The 21,009-nt window shown below is 39.4% G+C and overlaps 2 protein-coding genes and 1 pseudogene across 5 annotated transcripts; 2 read left to right on the top strand and 1 right to left on the bottom strand.

Annotated features, from left to right (window-relative positions):
* Positions 1 to 302: 302 nt before the first annotated feature.
* Positions 303 to 5,092, top strand: LOC104430627 (annotated as a pseudogene).
* Positions 5,093 to 5,850: 758 nt separating this feature from the next.
* Positions 5,851 to 11,166, bottom strand: LOC104422466 (adenine nucleotide transporter BT1, chloroplastic/mitochondrial-like). 4 transcript variants are annotated; one of them, XM_039310694.1, is made up of 8 exons: positions 10,747 to 11,166; positions 10,285 to 10,636; positions 9,794 to 9,846; positions 9,273 to 9,351; positions 7,483 to 7,821; positions 7,304 to 7,369; positions 6,557 to 6,718; positions 5,851 to 6,486 (listed from the first exon to the last, which is right to left on the bottom strand). In XM_039310694.1, the coding sequence occupies exons 6-8, from the start codon at positions 7,319 to 7,321 to the stop codon at positions 6,013 to 6,015; spliced, it is 654 nt and encodes a 217-aa protein (XP_039166628.1). In that variant the 5' UTR covers positions 7,322 to 7,369; positions 7,483 to 7,821; positions 9,273 to 9,351; positions 9,794 to 9,846; positions 10,285 to 10,636; positions 10,747 to 11,166; the 3' UTR covers positions 5,851 to 6,012. The 4 variants fall into 4 exon arrangements, with proteins under 4 accessions (XP_039166628.1, XP_039166621.1, XP_039166617.1 ...); XM_039310687.1 differs by having other exon boundaries at positions 7,304 to 7,402; positions 10,285 to 10,357; positions 10,747 to 11,165; XM_039310683.1 differs by having other exon boundaries at positions 7,304 to 7,402; positions 10,747 to 11,165.
* A 469-nt stretch (positions 11,167 to 11,635) lies between these two features.
* LOC120295608 (WRKY transcription factor SUSIBA2-like) lies at positions 11,636 to 16,295 on the top strand. Its single transcript, XM_039316856.1, has 4 exons — positions 11,636 to 12,027; positions 12,287 to 12,391; positions 12,916 to 13,130; positions 15,952 to 16,295. Exons 1-4 carry the CDS (start codon positions 11,636 to 11,638, stop codon positions 16,293 to 16,295), a joined length of 1,056 nt encoding a protein of 351 aa, XP_039172790.1.
* The last annotated feature ends 4,714 nt before the right edge of the window (positions 16,296 to 21,009 follow it).

Consider the following 21,009-nt stretch of genomic DNA (forward strand, 5'->3'; position numbering starts at 1 on the left):
CAACCGACGAACCACCACATTGGACCGGCGAGAGGACCGCGACTTCCCTCTCTCTCTGCCCTCCTTCTTTCCGACCGACGAACCACCGCACGGGACCGGCGAGAGGACCGCGAGCAATCAATGAACCACCGCACGAGACTGGCGAGAGGACCGCGACCTCCCCCTCTCTCTCTGCCCTCCCTCTTTCCGACCGGTGAACTACCGCGAGCAAATCAGATGTTTTTGTAGAGATCTCCCATCGTTGCCTTCATCTTCTTTTCCCCCTTTTTTTTGTTTTGTTGTTTTTTTTTTCTAGTGTTCTGATGGCGGATCTGGAGTTGCATATGGAGGATGATGTGATGTCTCACATCGACCTCAGTGGCTTCGTCGGCGGCCTCCCTGAGGCCGGCGACGTCATCGGCGATTGCTCCTCGACAAACGCGTCGTCGTCGTCTCTAGACTCGGGGCTCTCGTGGTTCGACAAGATCGAGAACATCTTGATGAAGGACGACGAGGACGGCGGAGTTGTCGGTGGCGAGATTAGGGCTGATTCGAGCCAGGAGTTCTGCGATAGGTTCCTCGCCGACGTGCTCGTTGACTCCCCCGAGATGGGTCCACGGAGATAGCTAATGGGTCCGGCGACAAAGAGGAGCCTGGATCGTCAGATGACGGCAGGTCGACGCTGCGAAGGTTGATGGGGCTAAGGGTGGCGGTGAAGCCTATGATCCTGCTTCTAAGAAGCTCAGGAGGTACATTGATTGATCGGTGCTGCTGAATTATTCGATTGGTTGCTTTATGTTGAATTCTGTTGTAAGTCTTTGTAAAACTGGAATGAAGGTCATTGGGGAGGGGTCCATACATCACCTATTTTACCTTTGTAACTCAGTTTCTTGGGAAAGGTAAAATTTATTTAGTGGTTTGCCTATCGACAATGTAGCATTTAGTCAGATGCATAATCCATTACAAATGTTTTGGTATATATAATGTAAAATTGTTTGATATGTGGTTGATAGAGAGAATATGAGGAGTTCAAGGTGCGAATCAATGCTTTGGTTGCAAAGGCACAAAAGATGCCAGAAGAAGGGTGGACAATGCAGGATGGCACTGCCTGGCCTGGAAATAACCCCAGGGATCACCCTGGAATGATACAGGTATACGATATTAACCAGTATTCCGGAAGCATTTAAATCAACCCTCTCCCCTCTTATGCATCTAGTTAGTGTTTTCTTTTTGTTGTCGAAAATAATAGGTTTTCCTGGGCCACAGTGGGGGACTTGATACTGATGGAAATGAGCTACCTCGACTTGTTTATGTTTCTTGTGAAAAGCGACCTGGTTTCCAACATCACGAGAAAGCTGGAGCCATGATTGCTTTGGTTTGTCATCTCTATACATCTTATGTAGCTTTTCTTGTCATGTGTCTCTTTTAGTGACAGGCTGACATCTTTAATTGTAAACAAATGAATGTATGTTGGTGTGATTTGGTTTTTCACTTTAGATTCTTCATTTAGGTTCTTCATCGCTTGCTTGCATTGAAATTTATATCTATATGCATTAGGATCCTGATTAATGGATCTCTAGGTTCGAGAAATCGCATTCCAAGTTCACGCTACAATATTGAAGCTTATTCTTTTGTGCTTTCAGTTCGAATGTACAGTTGGAATTATTTTTTTCAAGGATCAGTTACCTTTTATTTTTTCCCCGTGGATTGTAATGTTGATAGTGGTGTCTCTAGCTTATAGTGAGGATTTGTTTATCATAAAGAGATTCATTGTTCCCGACCCTACTTTAACTTAATACTATTTCTCTTCATATTGAGAAACAAAAATTACGGTTTGATTTTGCCGCATTGCTGCTTGTCTGAATGTTGTTCTTATCCGCTGGAGAAATTGGTTAGATTTGCTTATTACTTTTTGGCATTTCTGAATTTATAACTTACTGTTTTATTTTGTGTAGATCTAGGCCTCAGCTGTCCTAACCAACGGACCGTATCTTTTTAATGTTGACTGTGATCATTACTTTAATAATAGTAAAGCATTGAAAGAAGCAATGTGTTTCATGATGGATCCCGCGTATGGAAAGAAGACGTGCTATGTGCAGTTCCCACAACGTTTTGATGGGATTGACCTGCATGATCGATATGCTAACCGCAACATCGTCTTCTTTGATGTAGGTGTCTCTTCATCTTTTCCTACTTCCAAAATGCTAGTTGTTTATGTTCATTTGTTGCCTTTTTTAACTGAGCTAGATTATCTTATTTATGATCTCAATGCAGATTAACTTGAAAGGGCTTGACAGCATCCAAGGTCCTGTCTATGTCAGAACTGGATGTTGTTTCAACAGGCAAGCCCTTTATGGATATGACCCTGTATTGACTGAGGAAGATCTGGAACCAAATATTATTGTAAAGAGTTGTTGTGGTTCAAGAAAGAAGGGGAAGGGTGGCAATAAGAAGTACATTGACAAGAAAAGAGCAATGAAAAGAACTGAATCCACTATTCCAATTTTCAATATGGAAGATGTTGAGGAGGGGGTTGAAGGTAGGTCTTGATTTAATTATGAGTTTCCTTTCGTATCTTTGGATGTTAGAAAACAGACTTATACTGGTCCAAATGCCTGGACTTACTCCATGATTACTGTCAAAACTAGCCTGAATTGATGTCAGATTGGGGTATCTTACCTTGCCCTTAAAGGACCCCCTTAAGCTTTAGAATAAACCAAAAATGTCTCTTTTGATGTCACTTAATTGTTCGACTGACTTAACAGTACCTTTGCTATGTGTTATATCATGTTAACAGCACCAATTTGTTTTGTAGGATATGATGATAAGAGGTCGCTCTTGATGTCTCAGAAAAGTCTAGAGAAAAGATTCGGTCAGTCTCCTGTTTTCATTGCGGCTACTTTCATGGAATAGGGTGGCCTACCACCATCTACCAATCCTGCAACACTTTTTGAAAGAAGCCATCCATGTTATTAGCTGTGGCTATGAGGACAAGACTGAATGGGACAAAGAGGTATGTTATGATGTTATGCAATTTCTATTCCAGATGTAAAATTCCATGTCATATGGTAGGAATTGACTTGATGTTCTTTCTACGAACAGATTGGATGGATATATGGTTCTGTTACAGAAGATATTTTGACTGGATATAAGATTCGTGCTCGGGGCTGGATTTCAATCTATTGTATGCCTCCTCACCCAGCATTTAAGGGGTCTGATCCCATCAATCTTTCTGATCGTTTAAACCAGGTTCTCAGGTGGGCCTTGGGGTCAATTGAGATTTTTCTAAGTAGGCATTGTCCTATACGGTATGGATATAATGGGAAATTGAAGCTCTTGGAGAGATTGGCATACATCAATACAATTGTGTATCCCCTCACCTCAATACCGCTGATTGCGTATTGTATTCTCCCTGCATTTGTCTTCTCACTAACAAATTTATTATACCTGAGGTAAGTGATACTTCTCTCTTCATTATAGAGTATTCAATCTCATGTATTTCGTTTGTTGTACGTTAATCCACATTGACTCTATTTAAGTGAGATGAACAAAAGAAGGGTCATTGTTTACTTCTATCATCTGATCCTAGCATCTCCACCTCTTTGGAATGGAGTTAATGTTCTCTTTGTATTTAGTTTTCGAGTGGCTCTGCATCTTGTTTTAATAAAGCTTGGATGAGAAACCATTAGGAAACATTGGTAAAAGAAGATGCCTAAACATCGTTCCAATGGCTATGGTGGTTGAATAATATTCAGCTGATAGCTGGCAAACATAGGCCTTTTGATATAGTTAAATAGAAAGCCCTAAGTCAACCATATTCTAGGTGCCCTTACTGTGTGGTCACCAAAGTCCTCTTCACAGGTGGACTCTTCTTTGTATTCTTTAGAGTATGATCATGATCCTCAATTTCATTTATCTGCATTTTTTTTTAACCTTAAAAATGATGTAGCTGTTAGTCCTGGCTCTACTGCATCATTTGTACATTTAAAGTAATTTTCATTGACAAGACGGCTCAATTACGATGCTAGTGTCCATCTTTATTAGATATTCTCCTTATTATGCTATACTACCGATTTCATAAACTAAATATAGTTGTCTCTATGCTAGACTATCTAGAGCTACATGTAAGTAATTTCAGCATAATTAGAGATTGTTTCCTCTTTTCTTTCATCTGATGACTGATCCAATGTTAAAAAAAAATTTGCAGATAAGCAACTTTGCTAGCATGTGGTTCATTTTCCTTTTCGTCTCAATTTTCGCAACTGGTACTCTTGAGCGTCGTTGGAGTGGTGTCAGCATTGAGGATTGGTGGAGGAATGAGCAGTTCTAGGTCATTGGTGGTACATCCGCTCACCTTTTTGCTGTGCTCCAAGGGCTTCTTAAAGTGCTTTCTGGCATTGATACCAACTTCAGAGTCACTTCGAAAGCAGCCGATGAGGAAGGAAACTTTGCTGAGCTTTATGTGTTCAAATGGACATCGCTTCTCATTCCTCCGACCACAGTTCTTATCGTGAACATCATTGGCATTGTTGCAGGTGTGTCTTATGCGATTAACAGCGGGTATCAGTCATGGGGTCCACTGTTTGGCAAGCTGTTCTTCGCCATATAGGTTATTGCTGACCTTTACCCATTCCTGAAGGGTCTGTTGGGTCGGCAGAATCATACTCGTACGATTGTTATTGTGTGGTCTATCCTTCTTGCTTCCATATTCTCATTGCTCTGGGTATGGATTGACCCTTTCACCTCGGCCTCCACAAAATCTGCTGCAAATGGTCAATGCGGCATCAACTGCTAATTGTATCATGCTCGCCTGTGGGGGGAGCCATCCTCAAGTGCTTATTGTTCTTTTATGTATATAACAAGATTCGCATTGCCACCCAAAGTCACTTTTCATCATTGAGGCAATACTTTCGTCCGGGAAGGTGGGTGTAAAACAAAAAAATCAGAGAATGTCATTTTTTGTCATGTCCTTTCCACAGTTGCCCGTGTTGGAAAACAAGCATCTCGAACCTTTGATTCGTCTGTTGTTATTTATTGTGCAGTATTGTGTTGTTTGATCACAAGAATGTAGCACTTTCGAACTTAATTCAGCACTTAAAGGTTGAATACAAAACAAGTTCATTGGTCAAGCTTAAGTCGATGCCTTTATTACTGTTCCCACAATTCTCTTGCAAATTGTCAACTGGTCTCTCATCAACGCAAGGCTCTACGGAAAGCATTTCCCACACGTTGATTAATTCTCTCTCACACTATTGATAATTGAAACGTGATGCTATTGTGTTCTTTGTATATCGTCAAATTCAGACTCGACAGGGTTGAATTATTGCCACTTTTCGATTTCATACTAAGTAGCAATCCCTTGGAGCCGCAGGTTTGCCAAGATTGGTAGGGCAGCGAGAGCTTTGCCTTGCAGGGTAACCAGCCACAATTTGGATCAAAAATAAAATCAATATCCGACGAGATCATTTAATACTGAGCTTTGTTCTGTCAAAGAAAGCTGAAGGTACTTGAACTTGAAACTGAAACATACTCCAAACATGAAACTGTTATTCATTCAAATCAACAATCCAGTAAGCAAAAAAGCTTTCCTTATGTTAGGTACTCCAAGAGATTTATGCACACACAAAGTAGCCGCTGTGAAAAACATTGCGTCTCAATCAGCATATTATTGGACAAATTGGCCATCTTTCTTGGTTTGACTCTTGCCAACTCATCTTCTCATGAAAGGCAGTACTCACATTATCAAAACATGCCAGTACCTTCTTCAAAAACACATAGAACTCCAAAAGAAAAGTAAACCCTTCGAATATCTTTGCGAGTGCATGTAGAACCAACCTTGGTAACAAGAACTTCCTTGAAGAATAAATCGTATGAGCAAAAGAAAAAAACATAAACTAAACCATTCAATCGCAGAATACATCTGACCAAAAAAAAAAAAAAAAATCGCAGTATACAAAATAGTCATCTTTATCCACTCTTTTTGTAGATGACCCATAGCAAAAGACCTCGCATTTCTTCTTGTCAAATATGTGGTTACGCCTCTTCATCATCCTCAACCAGAATCCTCTTGCACGCTTCGTAGCACATGAAGGATATCCCAGCAGCAGGCACCAACTTCATGCAACTAGGGCCTAAACCTCTATATAGACCTCCAACACCTTCCTGCTCAAGTATGCTCGCAAGAGCATGAACCACGTTTTTGTACACCTGCCTACCGCTGACTGGTCCCACTTGCATATGCTTCCGAGCTACCTCCAAGGGGAAAGTTGCACTACTCGAAATAGCGCCAGCTAATGATCCGATGAGAAGGGTCTCGATGTTCCCAATCTTCTCTTCCTTAAAAAACTTCCGATATGCCTTTCTCGACATGTCATAAGCAAAATAGTTGGTGGCAGCATATGGAATCACTCCGATAAGACTAGGAGCGAGGCCTCTATATAATTCTGCAGGTCCCTCGTCCCTCACTATTTTCAAGAACGCATCAAACATACCATCATAAACTCCCCTCTGCAATATGGAAGGCTCGTGTTAACAATGACAAGATTCAATCATATTGTTTTAGCATGCAGCACTATACCTGGACTGTGAATCGAGTTTTGACCAACTCAAGAGGATATGTACATATTGTTGAGCTCACACCAGCACAGGCACCTGCAACTAAGGAGGCAGGAAGGGGAAGCTTTGGCTGTTCCCCAGGTTTATGCGACAACTGTTTGTTGACTGTATCATAAGCAAATAGCTGCAATACACAGGACCAAAAATTCAATTGATAATTGAAAGATTGTAGAAGCTGGAGAGATTAAACCTGGCAACAAGGATACAAGGAACCAAGAGAAATCTTGGGCATAGTTAAATGTCAAGTTCCTAATAGTAGATCTCTTCAAACTGCATGCCTACCACATAATGTTTATTTGATTAATTTCCAAGAAGCCCAACAAAGCAAAACTTAAGCCCACAACTAGCGGCACACTACTTTACAAGTCAAATAAATATTCACAGCAGAGGATAACAGATTGAAGGCAATAGTCTAGCAGTCATGAACAAACCTTAATGACAATCGACAGGAACATTAGGTGGGGAAAACCATAATAGATACATTAGCTATTTAGATTACATGGATGCGGGATAGATTGTAAATATTGTAACGTAGGAGCCAATGCATGTGACCTCTTGAATGATCAAGTCATTGGCAATTTTCTTATATACCAAGATGATAACAAGTTCAATTTTCCTTCCATGAAGGAAGATCAAGAATTATAATGGCGACTTGAGATTCAAAAACAAAGTTCTCAGAAAATGTGCGAACCATACTTAAATAGCTTACTTTAATTAAGTTCCCCATAAGATTTGTGATGATCTGCCGAAATCTCCCCGGATCACCAATCAACTTCTGCGGAACATTTTCAGAAATGTAAACTGCTAGCTGCAGATTTGAAGGGGTGGAAATTATTAGATAATGACTCCGGTGAATTAGCAGCACCATGTAACAAAGCCAGTCAATACCTCCACTCCTTTTTCTTGAGATTTCCCCGAGAAGAGGGACAAGACATTATCCAATATGGCCCTTAAATCAAACTGCACAGCCTCAATCTCAATCTTGCTCGATTCAATCTTCGCTTGGTCCAAGACCTCATTTATAAGTGAAACCAAATTTGTGCCTTTGAAAATGTAGGAGTCAACTTCAACGATATATCACCATAAGATTCTTCTTGTTGCACATTAATAAGTCCGTAACTCTTTAAAGCCTGTCCACATCATATGAGAAGTCATCGACTTCCCTAGCAGCTCTTTTAACACGACCAGAAACAGGGGCGTCCACCAATTTTAGATCTTTTCCTTCATCTGCAATATGACACATGCAGCACAAAATTTAGAATAAGAATGCTGGCAAATAAACCCTTTAGTTTATCGAAATTGCTTGGACAAGTTTTGCTTCCAACATTCCAACAGGCTTTCACTCTAGGTCACTGAACAAGAAAAGGTATTAACCCTCCTAGCATAAGGACAAAACATTGAGATTTTGCAACCTCGTTTCCAAAGAACCAATATACTATTAACATGAGGCTAAAATTACAATAACAGCTATACTACACAAGTTGTAATCCAGCATTCCTCTTGATCAAATTACTTTCAAGCACTATCTTCTCCAAGATCGCATGTGCAAGCTCCATGCAAGAAGATACTATTTGAAGAACTAGAAATGGTTCGATCCACATCTGCGATATCATAGTTAGGATTTTCCCACATTAGGCCTAAATATTTTGATGTTGATCCTAGAATATATTCTTCATTTTGCCATCTTTTTCCATCTTTCATTGAAGCTAAAGAAGAACGAGGCAGCTCAGATCCAATCACCAATAGCTTGAAAGGGATGTCCCAACTGCTACTCTAACCATTCCTCTCATAAGGAGATTATTCTGTTACCTGCTATTTGAATGCATTTCTAACAAAGAAAAATGAGTCAATGAACCAAACTTGTAGTTCAGTAAATTTCTACTCTCAATTTGCTTCACATTTACTGGGATTTCCCATATTCACCGCTTTCTTAATCTGACAAGTCACCGTTTCCAAAGAACCAATATAATAGCACCTGTGTGCTATGCGGAAAACGTGAAGAATCTCAAATGTACTTGCTCTTTAAGTGTGTATTCTCAAAGCAGATTTTGGAAACAAGACTCTTACCGCTGATGTTAAGTGTTTGTGGAGAAATTGGCGAGTTCTTGTTGGCTAGCTTTGCTGTGATCCAGTGGCATGGTATTTGAGTTTGCATCATGTTTTTCTGGGTAGTATTTTGCTGTTGCTACTGGTAGTGTAGATGGAGAAGACTATTATGTCATGTTGTCATCCGGTGCATGGGGTCATCAGATTGAAAGTCAACCTGATGAATTATTCTCAAGTTATCAAGCTTTCCTATTATGATAGATTGCTCAAAGGGATCTCCCATCCTTTACATTGAGCAGGGACGAAAGTTCCCCTTAGTGATCGACAGTGCCGAGTAGAAGGGCCATTGCTCAACAGATAAATGTTAATTTAGGGATAGCAGACTAATCTTATCCAAAAGTTCACAAATACAGGAAGGTTTGGCACCATGATCCAGCTGTATATGTGGGACAGTATGCTGCAATGGACTTGTACGGGATGTGACCTCCCTTGTTTTTTTTTTCTTCCACAGGCTGTCCAATAAAATGAAGACAGACTTAATAAAAAAAGATATTGTGTAAAGTTTGTGCTCAATGAATGCAGTTCAAACAGTCAACAACACGTGGAAATTTTATAAACTCTATTCATCTTACCAGTTTCCGAAAACCATTCTCCAATGAGCTTATCCGTTGCTGCATTGCTTTGAGAGCACTCTCCATATTCTCCACCAAGCTACACCGTGGAAATTGACACCGTGAACAACTGCTGTCTTGTGGACTTATTCATAACAAATAGACAAATATCCATTCGTAACACTTTAGGTACTAGTGCATATGAATGTCAGAAGCAATTACCAGACTAATCAGATGCATTCCCTTGATCTAACACGACATAGAAAAGTCAATGTAAAGCTGGAATACATATTAATCCAGTTCATAGATAGCAGAAGCAAGTCAATCAGCAGCTATCTCTAAATGCACCACTTTCAGCAATAAAAAGAGGAAAAAAAAAGTTATGTGCAGGTATGACACTTTGCCAAACAGAATCATGGATTGATGGCACATGATACTTGATGATTTTTTTAGTTGGAGAGACAATATGGATCACAATTCTACTAGAGGAATCACTTGATGCATATAAGATACTGCCAACAAACCAATTGAACTATATTCACCTTTGAAGATTGTTAGCCCAGCGAGATATAAGAAGCTCCACCACTTTTCCAATCTGTCAAGCAAAGAGCAGTAGAAGAACATAAGCAAAAATCATCTATCATGTATCCATCACATTCTAGTTTCACATCACAGATATCTTTTTGTCCTACTACATGCAAACTGTCATTGACCACATATTCCAGGATTCAAGCAGATAATTATGTCCAGGGCACTTCTTTGAAATTTTGTATCTCCTTTTGATCCATACTCTCCATAACAACATGAAAAGCCTAAATCATGTTCTCAGCAAAAACTTTTCACAGGAAAACCCCAGAATTGTCAGCAGGTCATTTTTACCACTCAAACGATAGTTCTCTATATATCTTGCAGCAAGTTACTCATGCAGATTTCTATCCAGAAACTGACTGGACTTCTAATCGAAGAGATCAGCAATCAATATACAATGACAACAGTATTTGTATGTCCAAGTAGGCTACTTTACTTGTCTTACCTCTCTCTGGCCATCCTCCAACATGAAACAACTACTTGGCACGAAACCCCTCTCAGACCCTTTCCATTCTTGACTGTGTGGAGATCAGCAAAAGAAAGAACAAAAAAAGGCAAGATAGGATAATTTAGCAAGCAGGAGAGCAAGGGGAATGATAACAGATCACTTGCTAGGTAAAAAAATCTAACAGGGTTCAATTCCAATAAGGAGAAAGTCCTGCAATTGGCGTAATGCAAAATCGCATGGCAGATTCAAGACAACAACATTTGATATATGTAAGTTTTCACATAAAAGCCGCAGCACAACCCCACAAACAAATGCTAACAAAATGCTATACTTCGACGCAGGCTTCGATCTGACCGAAAAAAAAGAACTTCAGACTTCACATCTTCAACTTGAGCTCGAGCAAATCATCAAACAATTAATCAAGCATTGAAACATTTAAGACGGAAAGAGCGAGCCTACATGTTTTGATCCAAGCATGGCCTCTTGGATCCACTTGGTTCATCCAAAAAAGTGGAATCCGAAGCTCTCTTTTGCGTGGACATAATTTTTCCTTTATTTTGTAGAGTTTGACAAGAACTGAGAAAGTGTCGGAATTTTGGGAGTGTTCACTCGCTGAAAGTATGTTGCTTGTAGAGCTTAACAAGAACTGAGAAAGTGCCTGGATTTTGGGAGCGTTCGCTCGAAAGAATGTTGCAGAGAAAGAACAAATCAGTAGACAGTTTATCCGCGAACTCAAACTCAAGAGGGCAGAGAGAGAGGGGGGGAGGTCGCACGCCGGTCGGTTGCTCGCGGTCGTCTCGCCGGTATCCTCCTGGTTCGCCGGTTGCTCGCGGTGGTTCGCCGGTCGGAAGAGGGAGGGCAGAGAGAGAGGTCGCACGCCGGTCGGTCGGAAAAAGGGACGGCAGAGAGAGAGAGGGAGGTCGCACACCTGTCGGTTGCTCGCGGTCGTCTCGCCGGTATCCTCTTGGTTCGCTGGCCGCTCGCGGTGGTTCGCCGGTCGGAAAGAGAGAAGGTGGAGAGAGAGAGGGAGTTCGTCGGACAGAGAGAGCGAGGGTAGAGAGAGAGGCGTGAAGAAAGAAAGCCAGGACTGAAATTTTTTTAAATTGGCGCCTCTTTTTCTCTCCAGGACGTGGGTCCCACGAAGACACGTGTCGCGCTGCGACCGCCTTCTTGTTTGACACGCTGAAACACCAGACGTACCTAATATTTTCTCCCTCTCCATGACAAGGAACTTTCGCCCCACCTCCACGCGCTTCTTCCTTGCCTCTTTCGCACGTGACTCTGATCTCTTTTGTCTGTCAAAAAGCCACTCTCTCTCACTCTCATGCTTCACTTTCCTCCCTCGTCAATGGAGCGTTCCGCTTGGCCTAAGAGCCTCTCCTCCAGCCGCAAGCGCGAGATCCAGGAGCTCTGTGGCCAAAATCCCAAGAAGCTCAGAGATGCCTTCGACGCTCACTCTCAAACTGGCGATGACCCACGCCAGCCCTTGTTTGCGGGAGATCTGAACCTCAGCGTCCTCGGGTCGTTCAGCAGCAACACCCAATCCCTATCGAGCGGGGCTGAGTCCTATGAGGTCTCGCAGGTCCCGAGCAACGCCTGTGTCATGTCCGGGGTCTCTAAGGGAAGTGAAAGCATCAAGACCCCCGTCCCGAGCAACGCCTGTGTCATGTCCGGGGTCCCTGAGGGGAGTGAGAGCAAGACCTCGGTCCCCAGAGATCGCCGCGGATGTTACAAGAGAAGGTAATCGAGGGCCGGAATTCTTTTTTTTTTTTTTTTCTCGTGAAAGTGAACAGATCTCTTGCAGCTTAGCAAAGGTGATTTTGCTGTTCATAAATTGGACACGTCCTGACAGATCGTGATTGAAATATAACGAGTTTGTCTAACTTGCAAAGATTAAAAAAAGCTTTCTTTTGTCATTTCATCTGTTTTTTTGTTAAATAATGTATATGGATCTGTTTATAGTTCTAACATGAATTGCGAATTATTCATTTTTCTGCAGAAAGACTTCGGATAAACGGATAAGGATGGATCATAATTTGATTGACGACGGGCACCAGTGGAGGAAATATGGCCAGAAAGCAATTCTTAACTCAGAGTTCCCAAGGTACTTTGCAAATGAAATATTCAGTTTGGTTGATCTCTCTTATATAGGAGAAAAATTATTGTATCAATTAGAGTGGAATCAATTATTGCTTGATGTCTAAAACAAATATTATGTGGGAATCTTTTACAAGGTAAAGAAACTCACCCATTTCATCAACTTGGCTAATATGTATTTATGCTCCTCATATGTATTTATGCTCCTCTCATGATGAACAATTAAACAAATGATTAGGTGGTATGTCGGCCCACCATGTGCTAATAAATTAGGGCCAACTTAATTCTCTCTTAATTTCACTAAATTCTAACTTGGCTCTGCCATGACATGATATGACATGACATAGTTTGGAATCTAATTGAGATGAGTGCACTATATCACTTTTCATCATCTGTCCTCACATGTGAAATTTTTGGAATTATTCTTTGGATTCAAAGCATCTGAACCCCCGAATCTCCAATTGAGGGTGTTAATTTTCATACATGTTTGTTAGCAAAATGATTAAAGCCGTGTTTGGGGGGGATTTGCAGGAACTACTTCAGGTGTGCTTACAAGATCAACCAAGGTTGTCTAGCGACCAAAATGGTCGAGAAGTTACAGGACGCTCCGGTCGTCTACAGGACCATATACCAGAGCCAACACACCTGCAAGAACCTCATCCTGAAATCCCCCTCCCTCATCCTGGACTCGCCAAGCCCTGGGGACTCCTCCATCCTCGTCAGCTTCAAACCAGCCTCCCTCCCAAGCAAGACGACAACAACAGCAGCAGCAGCAACCCCTTCTCTTCTTCGGCTTTCCCATCGGTGAAACACGAGCCGAAGCTGCCCGGCGAGGATGATCTGAACTTTTCCCTTTCGTTCCCACTTGTGTGCACAGATGTGTATCACAAGTTGTCATCGTTTAAAATTCAAGATAAGCAAATAATGTAGCGAACCCAATTTTATATATATATATATATATATATATATATATATATATATATATATATATATTTTTTTTTTTTTACTCTGTCTTTTTTCTAAGAATAGACCCACTTTATCTAGAAAAAAAAAATTAGAATGAGGGATAAGGAAAAGCATGGTCATCGAAATTACCTGGAAAAAGGGGTAATGAATGATGCAAGCACGTGGCTGTCAAGAGCCAAGAAGGTGATCTTTGTAGACCTGAACGGTGAAGGACAGGAGATGGACCTACCAATTAGATGGTCAGATTCTATTATAGAGCCATCTCTAACCAGTGAAACTCCCTTCAGAAAAGCTCAAATCATGGATCAAACCCCATCATTGTTCTTCAGATTGGTAGAATGAATCAGAAAATTATCCCACGTGAAAAGAATAGTCACACCCGTCACGTTAGGAAAAAAAAAAACTACTAAATCTCATTACCCTGAATGATATCCTGTTAAGGTAAACTGGGAGGTCCCAATTCTTGACTAGAGGGTATACCAAATGTCTCTGCCCTTCCATCCCTTAGGTGAGATAACTAGGCCGAAAAAGTCCTATATCGACGGTACGATGTAACGTAGATCAATAAATATATCTTTATTAGTCAATAATTTATCAATTTAAGTTTTTGAATGAATATGATTTCTATTGATATTTTAAAAGTTTGGAATTTGAACTCTCTCCGTGATCTCCATGAATGAAATTATCATGGTTCTATTGCGTGTTTCGACACACATAAAAAAAGAAAAAAAAACTAACAAACATAACATTTGTAATAACTCCGTCAACTTGAAAAGACATTCTCGCATATCACCAAACCTTTGCTTCTTCCTGATATGGTAAATTGATGCATTCTTTATTAGCTTTAAAAGTTTGGTCTTTAAACTCTCGAATCTTCATAGCCAGAAAAAAAACTCTCCCCCACATTCTCCTATAGACCTTTCTTACTCATAAAGAGAAAGAGTTCACAGAATAAAAACAATTGAGTCCTAAATAAACCTTTTTCACTCTTATCTACTTATCTTTTAAGCTTTTTTCAAAAAGTATAATCAAGTCCTTTCTACCCTTACGACTGTTGCAGATTGCCTTTGTGATAAGAGGAACCATTTACATTGCGATTTTTGGGAAAATTGCCCCAAAAATGCCTGATTTATTGCATTTTAATCATTTTAGTTATAAACCTTTTAATTTTATCGAGTTATAAACCTTTTTACGTTTTCCCAATCAAGCCCATTTGATCAATTTTAGCTAGAAATGACTAGCATGGATGCCGATTGTCTTATGTAGCATGACCAGCTTTGATGTGGAAGTTTTTGAAATTATTTTATTCTTTTTTTTTCTTTTCTTTTCTTTTTTCCCCAACTTGGCAAGGGCCGTTGCTAACCATTGCCGATTACAGGTGGGAGCCGACCACGCCAATTGTGGGCTAAGGCTTCGTGACCATCATCGACTTGGTAGGGAAAAAAATAAAACAAAAAAGAAAAACAAAATAAAAAATTGTAAAAAAATTAATTTTTTTAAGTTATAAATTTGTTTTTTCACATTAGTTGGCTATTCTATGTGGCATTATTGGCATCAACATCAACGATTTCTAGTTAAAACTGGCTGAATGAGCTTGATTGCCAAAATATGAAAATATTTAGGATTCAACTGACCAATTTTTTTTATTACTTTAGAATTAAGTTGTTCAAAGTATAATAAATTTAAGACTTTTTTGATACTTTTCTTACAGTTTTAAGTTGTACTTTTTGATAAAATATTGGGACGCGATTAAAATTTAAAATTTCTTGCCACGATTTCTGTATTTATTCAATCATACCGAAAGATTTTATGCTCGCTTGATCCATCTGTTGAAACCTAAGGACTAATACATGCCATCTCTTATTATTGGTGTTATCCGCCTAAACTTCTGTGTTTAGGTGTTGACACCTAAATTTTGGCGACCTAATTAGTCATTTATTGCATTAAAAATTAGGGGTCAATTTTATCCCTGAAAAATAATTAATTGCATAGCATATAGATTTAAGTGCATTTGCATTTTTGCATTTTGTTTATTGGACCGGTGGCGGATGAATTGAATTAATGATTTTGAGCTTTAAATCGACAGCTAGACTAAGCCCACAAAGAAAAAAAATCGGTCCAAGCCCGTATCCTCGGAGATATTTTTACGGATTTATCTTTGTGAGATTTCAATTCAAAAGTAAATATTACGTTTTGGAAAAAAACAAATATCATGTTTGAAAAAAGAAATCTTCGTGGATATGGATTTAGAAAATTTAAAAAAACCTAATCCGTGCCCTATAAATAAGTAAGCATACGTAGGGTTTTAATGGAGGGAGGCCAAAAAAAAACATTGAATACACGGCCACATTAAGGGGGCTTCTCTTCGGTAAAAAAAAAGAGGTCAAGTAAAAAGAGAGAGAAAGGTTTTCTTCCTCGTCGATCTTCAGCAAAAAAAGGGTTTCTTTCTCTTTTCTTTTTTCCTGAAAAACTGCAGGGAAAAGGAAAAGTTAGAGAGAGCATTGCCGTGAGAGAGGGAGAGTGACAGGAAGAGACAGAGGAGAAGCGGAAAAGCAGAAAAAAGGGGGTGATTTGACCCCTACTGTTCATCATCTCTCCAAGTTTGCTGCCCCCGCGTTGCTGCTCCATCTGTGACTACCCGGAGCTACTCCGCCTCACCAAGCGACTACCGCCGTTCACTGCGCCCGTGTAGCTGTTCCGAGAGCCCAACGCTGGTCCTGCTCGATCCGCGACAACCGGGTCTCAGACTGCCCGGCACTCGTCGCGCCTCAGCCAGCGCGACTCCGTCCCTGCAGCAACTGACGCCGCTGCGTCTCTGCACCCGCGAGTTCACCACCGACGCCCGCGACATCGCCAGCCACTGTCTCCTGCAGCTCTGCCCGAACGACGACACCGAAGCTGCTGCCGATCCGAGCTTGACTGACCCGAACAGCCCTCTGCTCTGACGCCCATCCGACCGTCGTGACCTCTGATCAGCGACCCAGGTCGCAAGCCAGGTGGACCCGCGCCGCTCGATCCGACCCGCCGCTGCTCCGCTCGATCCGACCCGCCGCTCGTCCGCTCGTCCGCCAACAACGACCCACAACGCCTAAGCCTGCCGCGCCCACGTCACCGAGCACCGACGCTGATCCGCCCAACGCCGGCCCCTGCCCGTCCGGACCCGAGCCTCCCTAGCTCTGCTTCTGTGTTGCTGCCACCGTTGGTTCACCTTGGCCGGAGCCTCCTTTGCCGAACCGATTAGCCGGCTCCCCTTGGAAATCCACGAGTGGTGTCTGGAAAAGAAGAAAACAGAAAAAGAAAAAGAAAATCTGATTAGGTGGTTTTTCTTTTCTTTTATTTTATTTTTTTTAATATTCTGTTTTAGTGGAATTATTCCTTGATATATTATTGATATCCCAATATGAAATAATCCTCAAGTTAGGGATTGACAGTCCGATTTTCGCCCAAATCCGACTCGCAACTTCACAAAATCGACAATCCAATCTCGTCTCAGAGATTCGATTTGCATGATTTTAATTTAAAATCGACCAACCTCGATCTCGTGCGCGAGATATGGTTGTCAATTTTGGCTATCAATCTTATCTTTTGTTTGATTTCTTATCGTCGAGTTGGTTGAGTCAAATCTTATTTTTGTAAAATAAAAATCAAAAAAATCAAAAAAATCTTAATTAGGATTAGGTTTGTTGTCATCCTGCATATTTAGGATTGCAATCTTATTATAAATTTTAAATAAAAATCCAAAAAAAGTGCATTCATTTAGGTTGTTAGTTTTTTTTGAATTGCATGTTAATTAGGTATTAATTTTAATTTCGAGATTAAAGAAAAACATAAAAAATCATTGTGCATATTAGATTAGAATTGCATGTTTCATTTTAGATCATCTTTTTTAGATAAATGGCATTTTAGATGTAGATAATGTCTTAATTTAAATTAGGATTTAATATGACTTAATCCCTAGTTTAAATTAGATAGAATCTTAATCTAGCTATAGATCATTTGAAATTTCATAAAATTTGCTTAGGATAAATTAGTTGCAATTTCTAAGATAGATTGCATTTTTTAAAAAAAATGTCATATGCATATGTCATGTAGAATTAGAGCATTCTTTGCACGTCATTGCATGCTAAGATTGCATATTATAGGTTTAGATAATTTCTCCTAAATAGATTGCATGCTTATTAGAAAATAAAAATCATGTGCACGTCATATAAAATTAGTTTCATACAACGCACGTCATTTAGTGATTTTTGTTAGGTGCATTTAATTAGAAATTGCCCGTCATTAGAATTAGGTCATTAGATTAATTTAGATTGCATGTTTAAATGTTGCATTTCTTTAATTTCAAATCTCATAGAAAATACAAAAAAAAATTATTTAGAATAAATCATCTCATGCTTAGGATAGATCACATGCTTAGTTATATCATATTGCTTAGATCATATAGCTAAGTCATGTTGCCATGTCATATCATTCATGTTAAATTAGTGGCATGCATTGCATATTGCATAATTTTCATTAATTAAGTGAAAACAAAACAAAAATTGCGTGTTAATTAGAAATCATATTTAGACTCCGATGTGAATTCTAAACTAACATTGCAGATGCTTTCGTTGCTTTAAGGTAAGTTCTACATCATTTATTCATTTGCTTTCTTGAGTGCTAAATTGGTGGTTTGCGTACTGCATTGGCCACCTCACATGTTAAGAAATTAAAATCAATCCAAATTGCTTGCCAAACATTTTTCAAAATAAAAAGAATGGTACCGAAAGGGCATTAGAGAAATCTAGCGTAACCAAGTCCCCGTACCCATAATCTCTGATTCGTAGAAGTAAAGTAAATCTCTCATTACTTTACTTGGGTTTCTAATCGACCCACCAAAAATAGATTAGTGGCGACTCCTAGTTAAAAAATTAATTGCATGTTAACAATTCAAACCTAAGTCGCGAATTGGTATGGGCTTGGGAGAGCCCGAGTTAAGCTAGGCTAACAATCCATTAGCCAAACCCTAGTGGTTCACACGAAAAAAAATTGGTCGCGACATTAGGTATTAATTTCATTTTTGTTGTGTGATATGATAAAAAGATTTGTTGGTTTTTTTTCTAGTACCGACTAGTATTTCCTTAGAAGGGTCATGTTCTTCCTTTATTTCTGATTTCTTCCAACCACATTTTTTATTGATGAATGTTAAATATTAACATCATTGGTTTTTCAATTTAGTTAAACTTGCAGATTTGAATCTTCATAACTTATAATCCACCAATTAAAAATATAGTAGGGAGAAATCTGATCCAACCAAGAAAAGAGGAAAATACTGCCCTCCTTCCAAAACTATGACACTCACACAAGAGAATCATAAATGACAAAAACCAGTCTCAACAATAGAGAAGCGAAAAGTATGATTAAAAAAAAAAAAAAACCTTTGAATAGATTAAGACATCCATATGAGAGAGAATTTAGGTCCTTTCTCTCGCTACTAGGTTGAGTTTATTATGTTCACAAAAAAATTTGGATAATTTCACCAGCCTCATGCAATTTATAGGTGAATGTCACCAAGTTAGATTCGATTAAACTAAACTCTGTAGTATCACGTTGTTTCAGCTTTTTTATGCTTACAAGTTACAACAATGTGTTCAGAGTTCTTTGAACATCTAACTTATTCAAATTATGATGCTAACTCCGGTCCCCCGAACATTAAATTGAAGGAATTGGCAGTTAGGGATATTTAAGTTGTTGTTGACTTGTCATGACAAAAATATCAAAATTAGAAGTTAAAATACAACACGGGCTAAGCTACGTTTGCTTGTCCTACGGGGATCTGTTGTAAAAAGCCCATCGTTGAGTCAGTTCGAGGGCTTCCATTCAAAGGCAAGTAGAGAACAAGATCACAAGAGCGTACATGTACCAAAGTCCCAGTTAGGCAATCATCAAAACCAATAAAAGTATTTCACATCCTACCTAGTGTAATAACAAGTTTCGACATAATTAATACCTTAATTAACTAGGCTTATAATGTACTTTCAAGAGTTAAATTGAAATTGTAAACCCGTGTCAATTCATATTTATCATCGTAATTATTACGTTTTTTTATTAAGCTAAAAAATGATGTGTTTTGAATCCATATCTTTTCTTACCGAAATTGGGATTTGTCGGAAATCTACTTTCATAAACTTGCCAGAAAAGACCACTATCGTTTGGGGAAAACTTTTGTGACCTTCAATACGAAACTCTCAATTCCAACGTGGCATTATATACATATCTATTTAAGGTCCCTTCTATGCGGCCCCGTAAGAGAAACATGACACCGAATCCTGCCAAGTTAATTGTTATCTTCATTTGAAATTCGTAGTTTTTCTCATCATTAGTAATTTCATTGCTACATGTCATTAGTGTCCTGTAGACCTGAGTTGAGGGCTTGTAGCAATCGCCTAGTGGTGCTACGAGGGCTAGGTGAGGGTCATGACCCTCGCATAAATCCAACAAGGGTGGAGGAGCAACAATAAAAAAAGACAAAAACGAAAGTAAAGGAAAAAAAGAAAGAAAGAAAAAAATTAAGATAAAATTGCAAAAAAGTCAACTTAGTGATTTTAGGTTGAAATTGTCAAACAAACTATATGGAAACATTTTCAAAAGATCTATGATTGAATTGGCAAAATGAGAAAGTTTAAAATTGAATTGACCGTTGTACTATAGATTTAAGACCTTTTTAAAAAAAATAATAATTATCTCGAAATTAAAAACAGAAACCATTCACACAATTAATTCAATCTTTCATTGTCACGAATGAAGGTATTGACACTCAAGCATTAAGAAGAAAATAACTTTTAATTTAATCATCAAACCACAAACAAGAAACTTCAACATCCAATAAGAGCCATCTCTAAAATAAATGTCTCATTAAGATAAATAAAAAAGGGAAAATTCCAAATAACAACTTGAAGTGCTATCGCTTTTTTTAAATAAAGGTTAAGTAACGCTGCTTTCAAATAAGCGACTAAAGTGCTTTCATTTTTTAAAATAAAGCTTGAAGTAGACATTATTTCAAATTAGGGCATGAAGTGACCATATTAGTTTCAAATAAGAGCTTGGACTTGCTAACTGTGAAGCGTAATTTCATCTTTTTATTTTTTTTCCTTTTTCTTCATTCTTTCTATTTTTTGGTAAAAACTAAATAAAACTAAATTTAAAAAAAAAGAAAAAAAAAAAAGAAATCACAAGTGGGAACCACCCCATCACTAGTGGGGTAGCGGCGACGACTCGTGAGGTCGCCGGGGCGCCTAGGCAAGGGCCGATGACCGTCGCTAACCGCAGGTGAGGGCCTATTGGCTCGGTGGCAACCCTCTCCGAAATCTAGGCGAGGGTTGATGGCCTCACGTTGGCTTGGTGGTCCTCGCTGGGAGAGGGTCACCATCCCTCTCGTCTTTGATGAGGGCCAGCACACCCTTGCCTCTTGTCACGGGGTCATCCGCCCGCTCAAATGCCGGTGACCTTACTAGCCATAGCTGCCGCCCCACTGGTGATGGGGTGGTGGCGCCCTTCCCCCTATGTGTTCCTCTTCTTTTTCTTTTTTCAATTTTTCTTTTTAAGTTTTAATATAATTAAATTTAAATTTAAATTGTGTTTGAATAAAAATATTTTTGAATCACTCAGAATTTTTTGCCA

Source organism: Eucalyptus grandis, chromosome 1 (assembly GCF_016545825.1).
Source record: "Eucalyptus grandis isolate ANBG69807.140 chromosome 1, ASM1654582v1, whole genome shotgun sequence".
NCBI lineage: Eukaryota > Viridiplantae > Streptophyta > Magnoliopsida > Myrtales > Myrtaceae > Eucalyptus > Eucalyptus grandis.

Bases quoted from the DNA above. Each gene is read 5' to 3' on its own strand.
- LOC104422466 (XM_039310694.1), bottom strand. The intron at 6,487-6,556 runs GTATAGTGCTGC...TCCATATTGCAG, and splicing joins AAACTCGATTCACAGTCCAG to AGGGGAGTTTATGATGGTAT.
- LOC120295608 (XM_039316856.1), top strand. From the start codon at position 11,636: ATGGAGCGTTCCGCTTGGCCTAAGAGCCTCTCCTCCAGCCGCAAGCGC. The intron at 12,028-12,286 runs GTAATCGAGGGC...ATTTTTCTGCAG, and splicing joins CGCGGATGTTACAAGAGAAG to AAAGACTTCGGATAAACGGA. The intron at 13,131-15,951 runs GCAAGACGACAA...CATCTCTCCAAG, and splicing joins CAAACCAGCCTCCCTCCCAA to TTTGCTGCCCCCGCGTTGCT.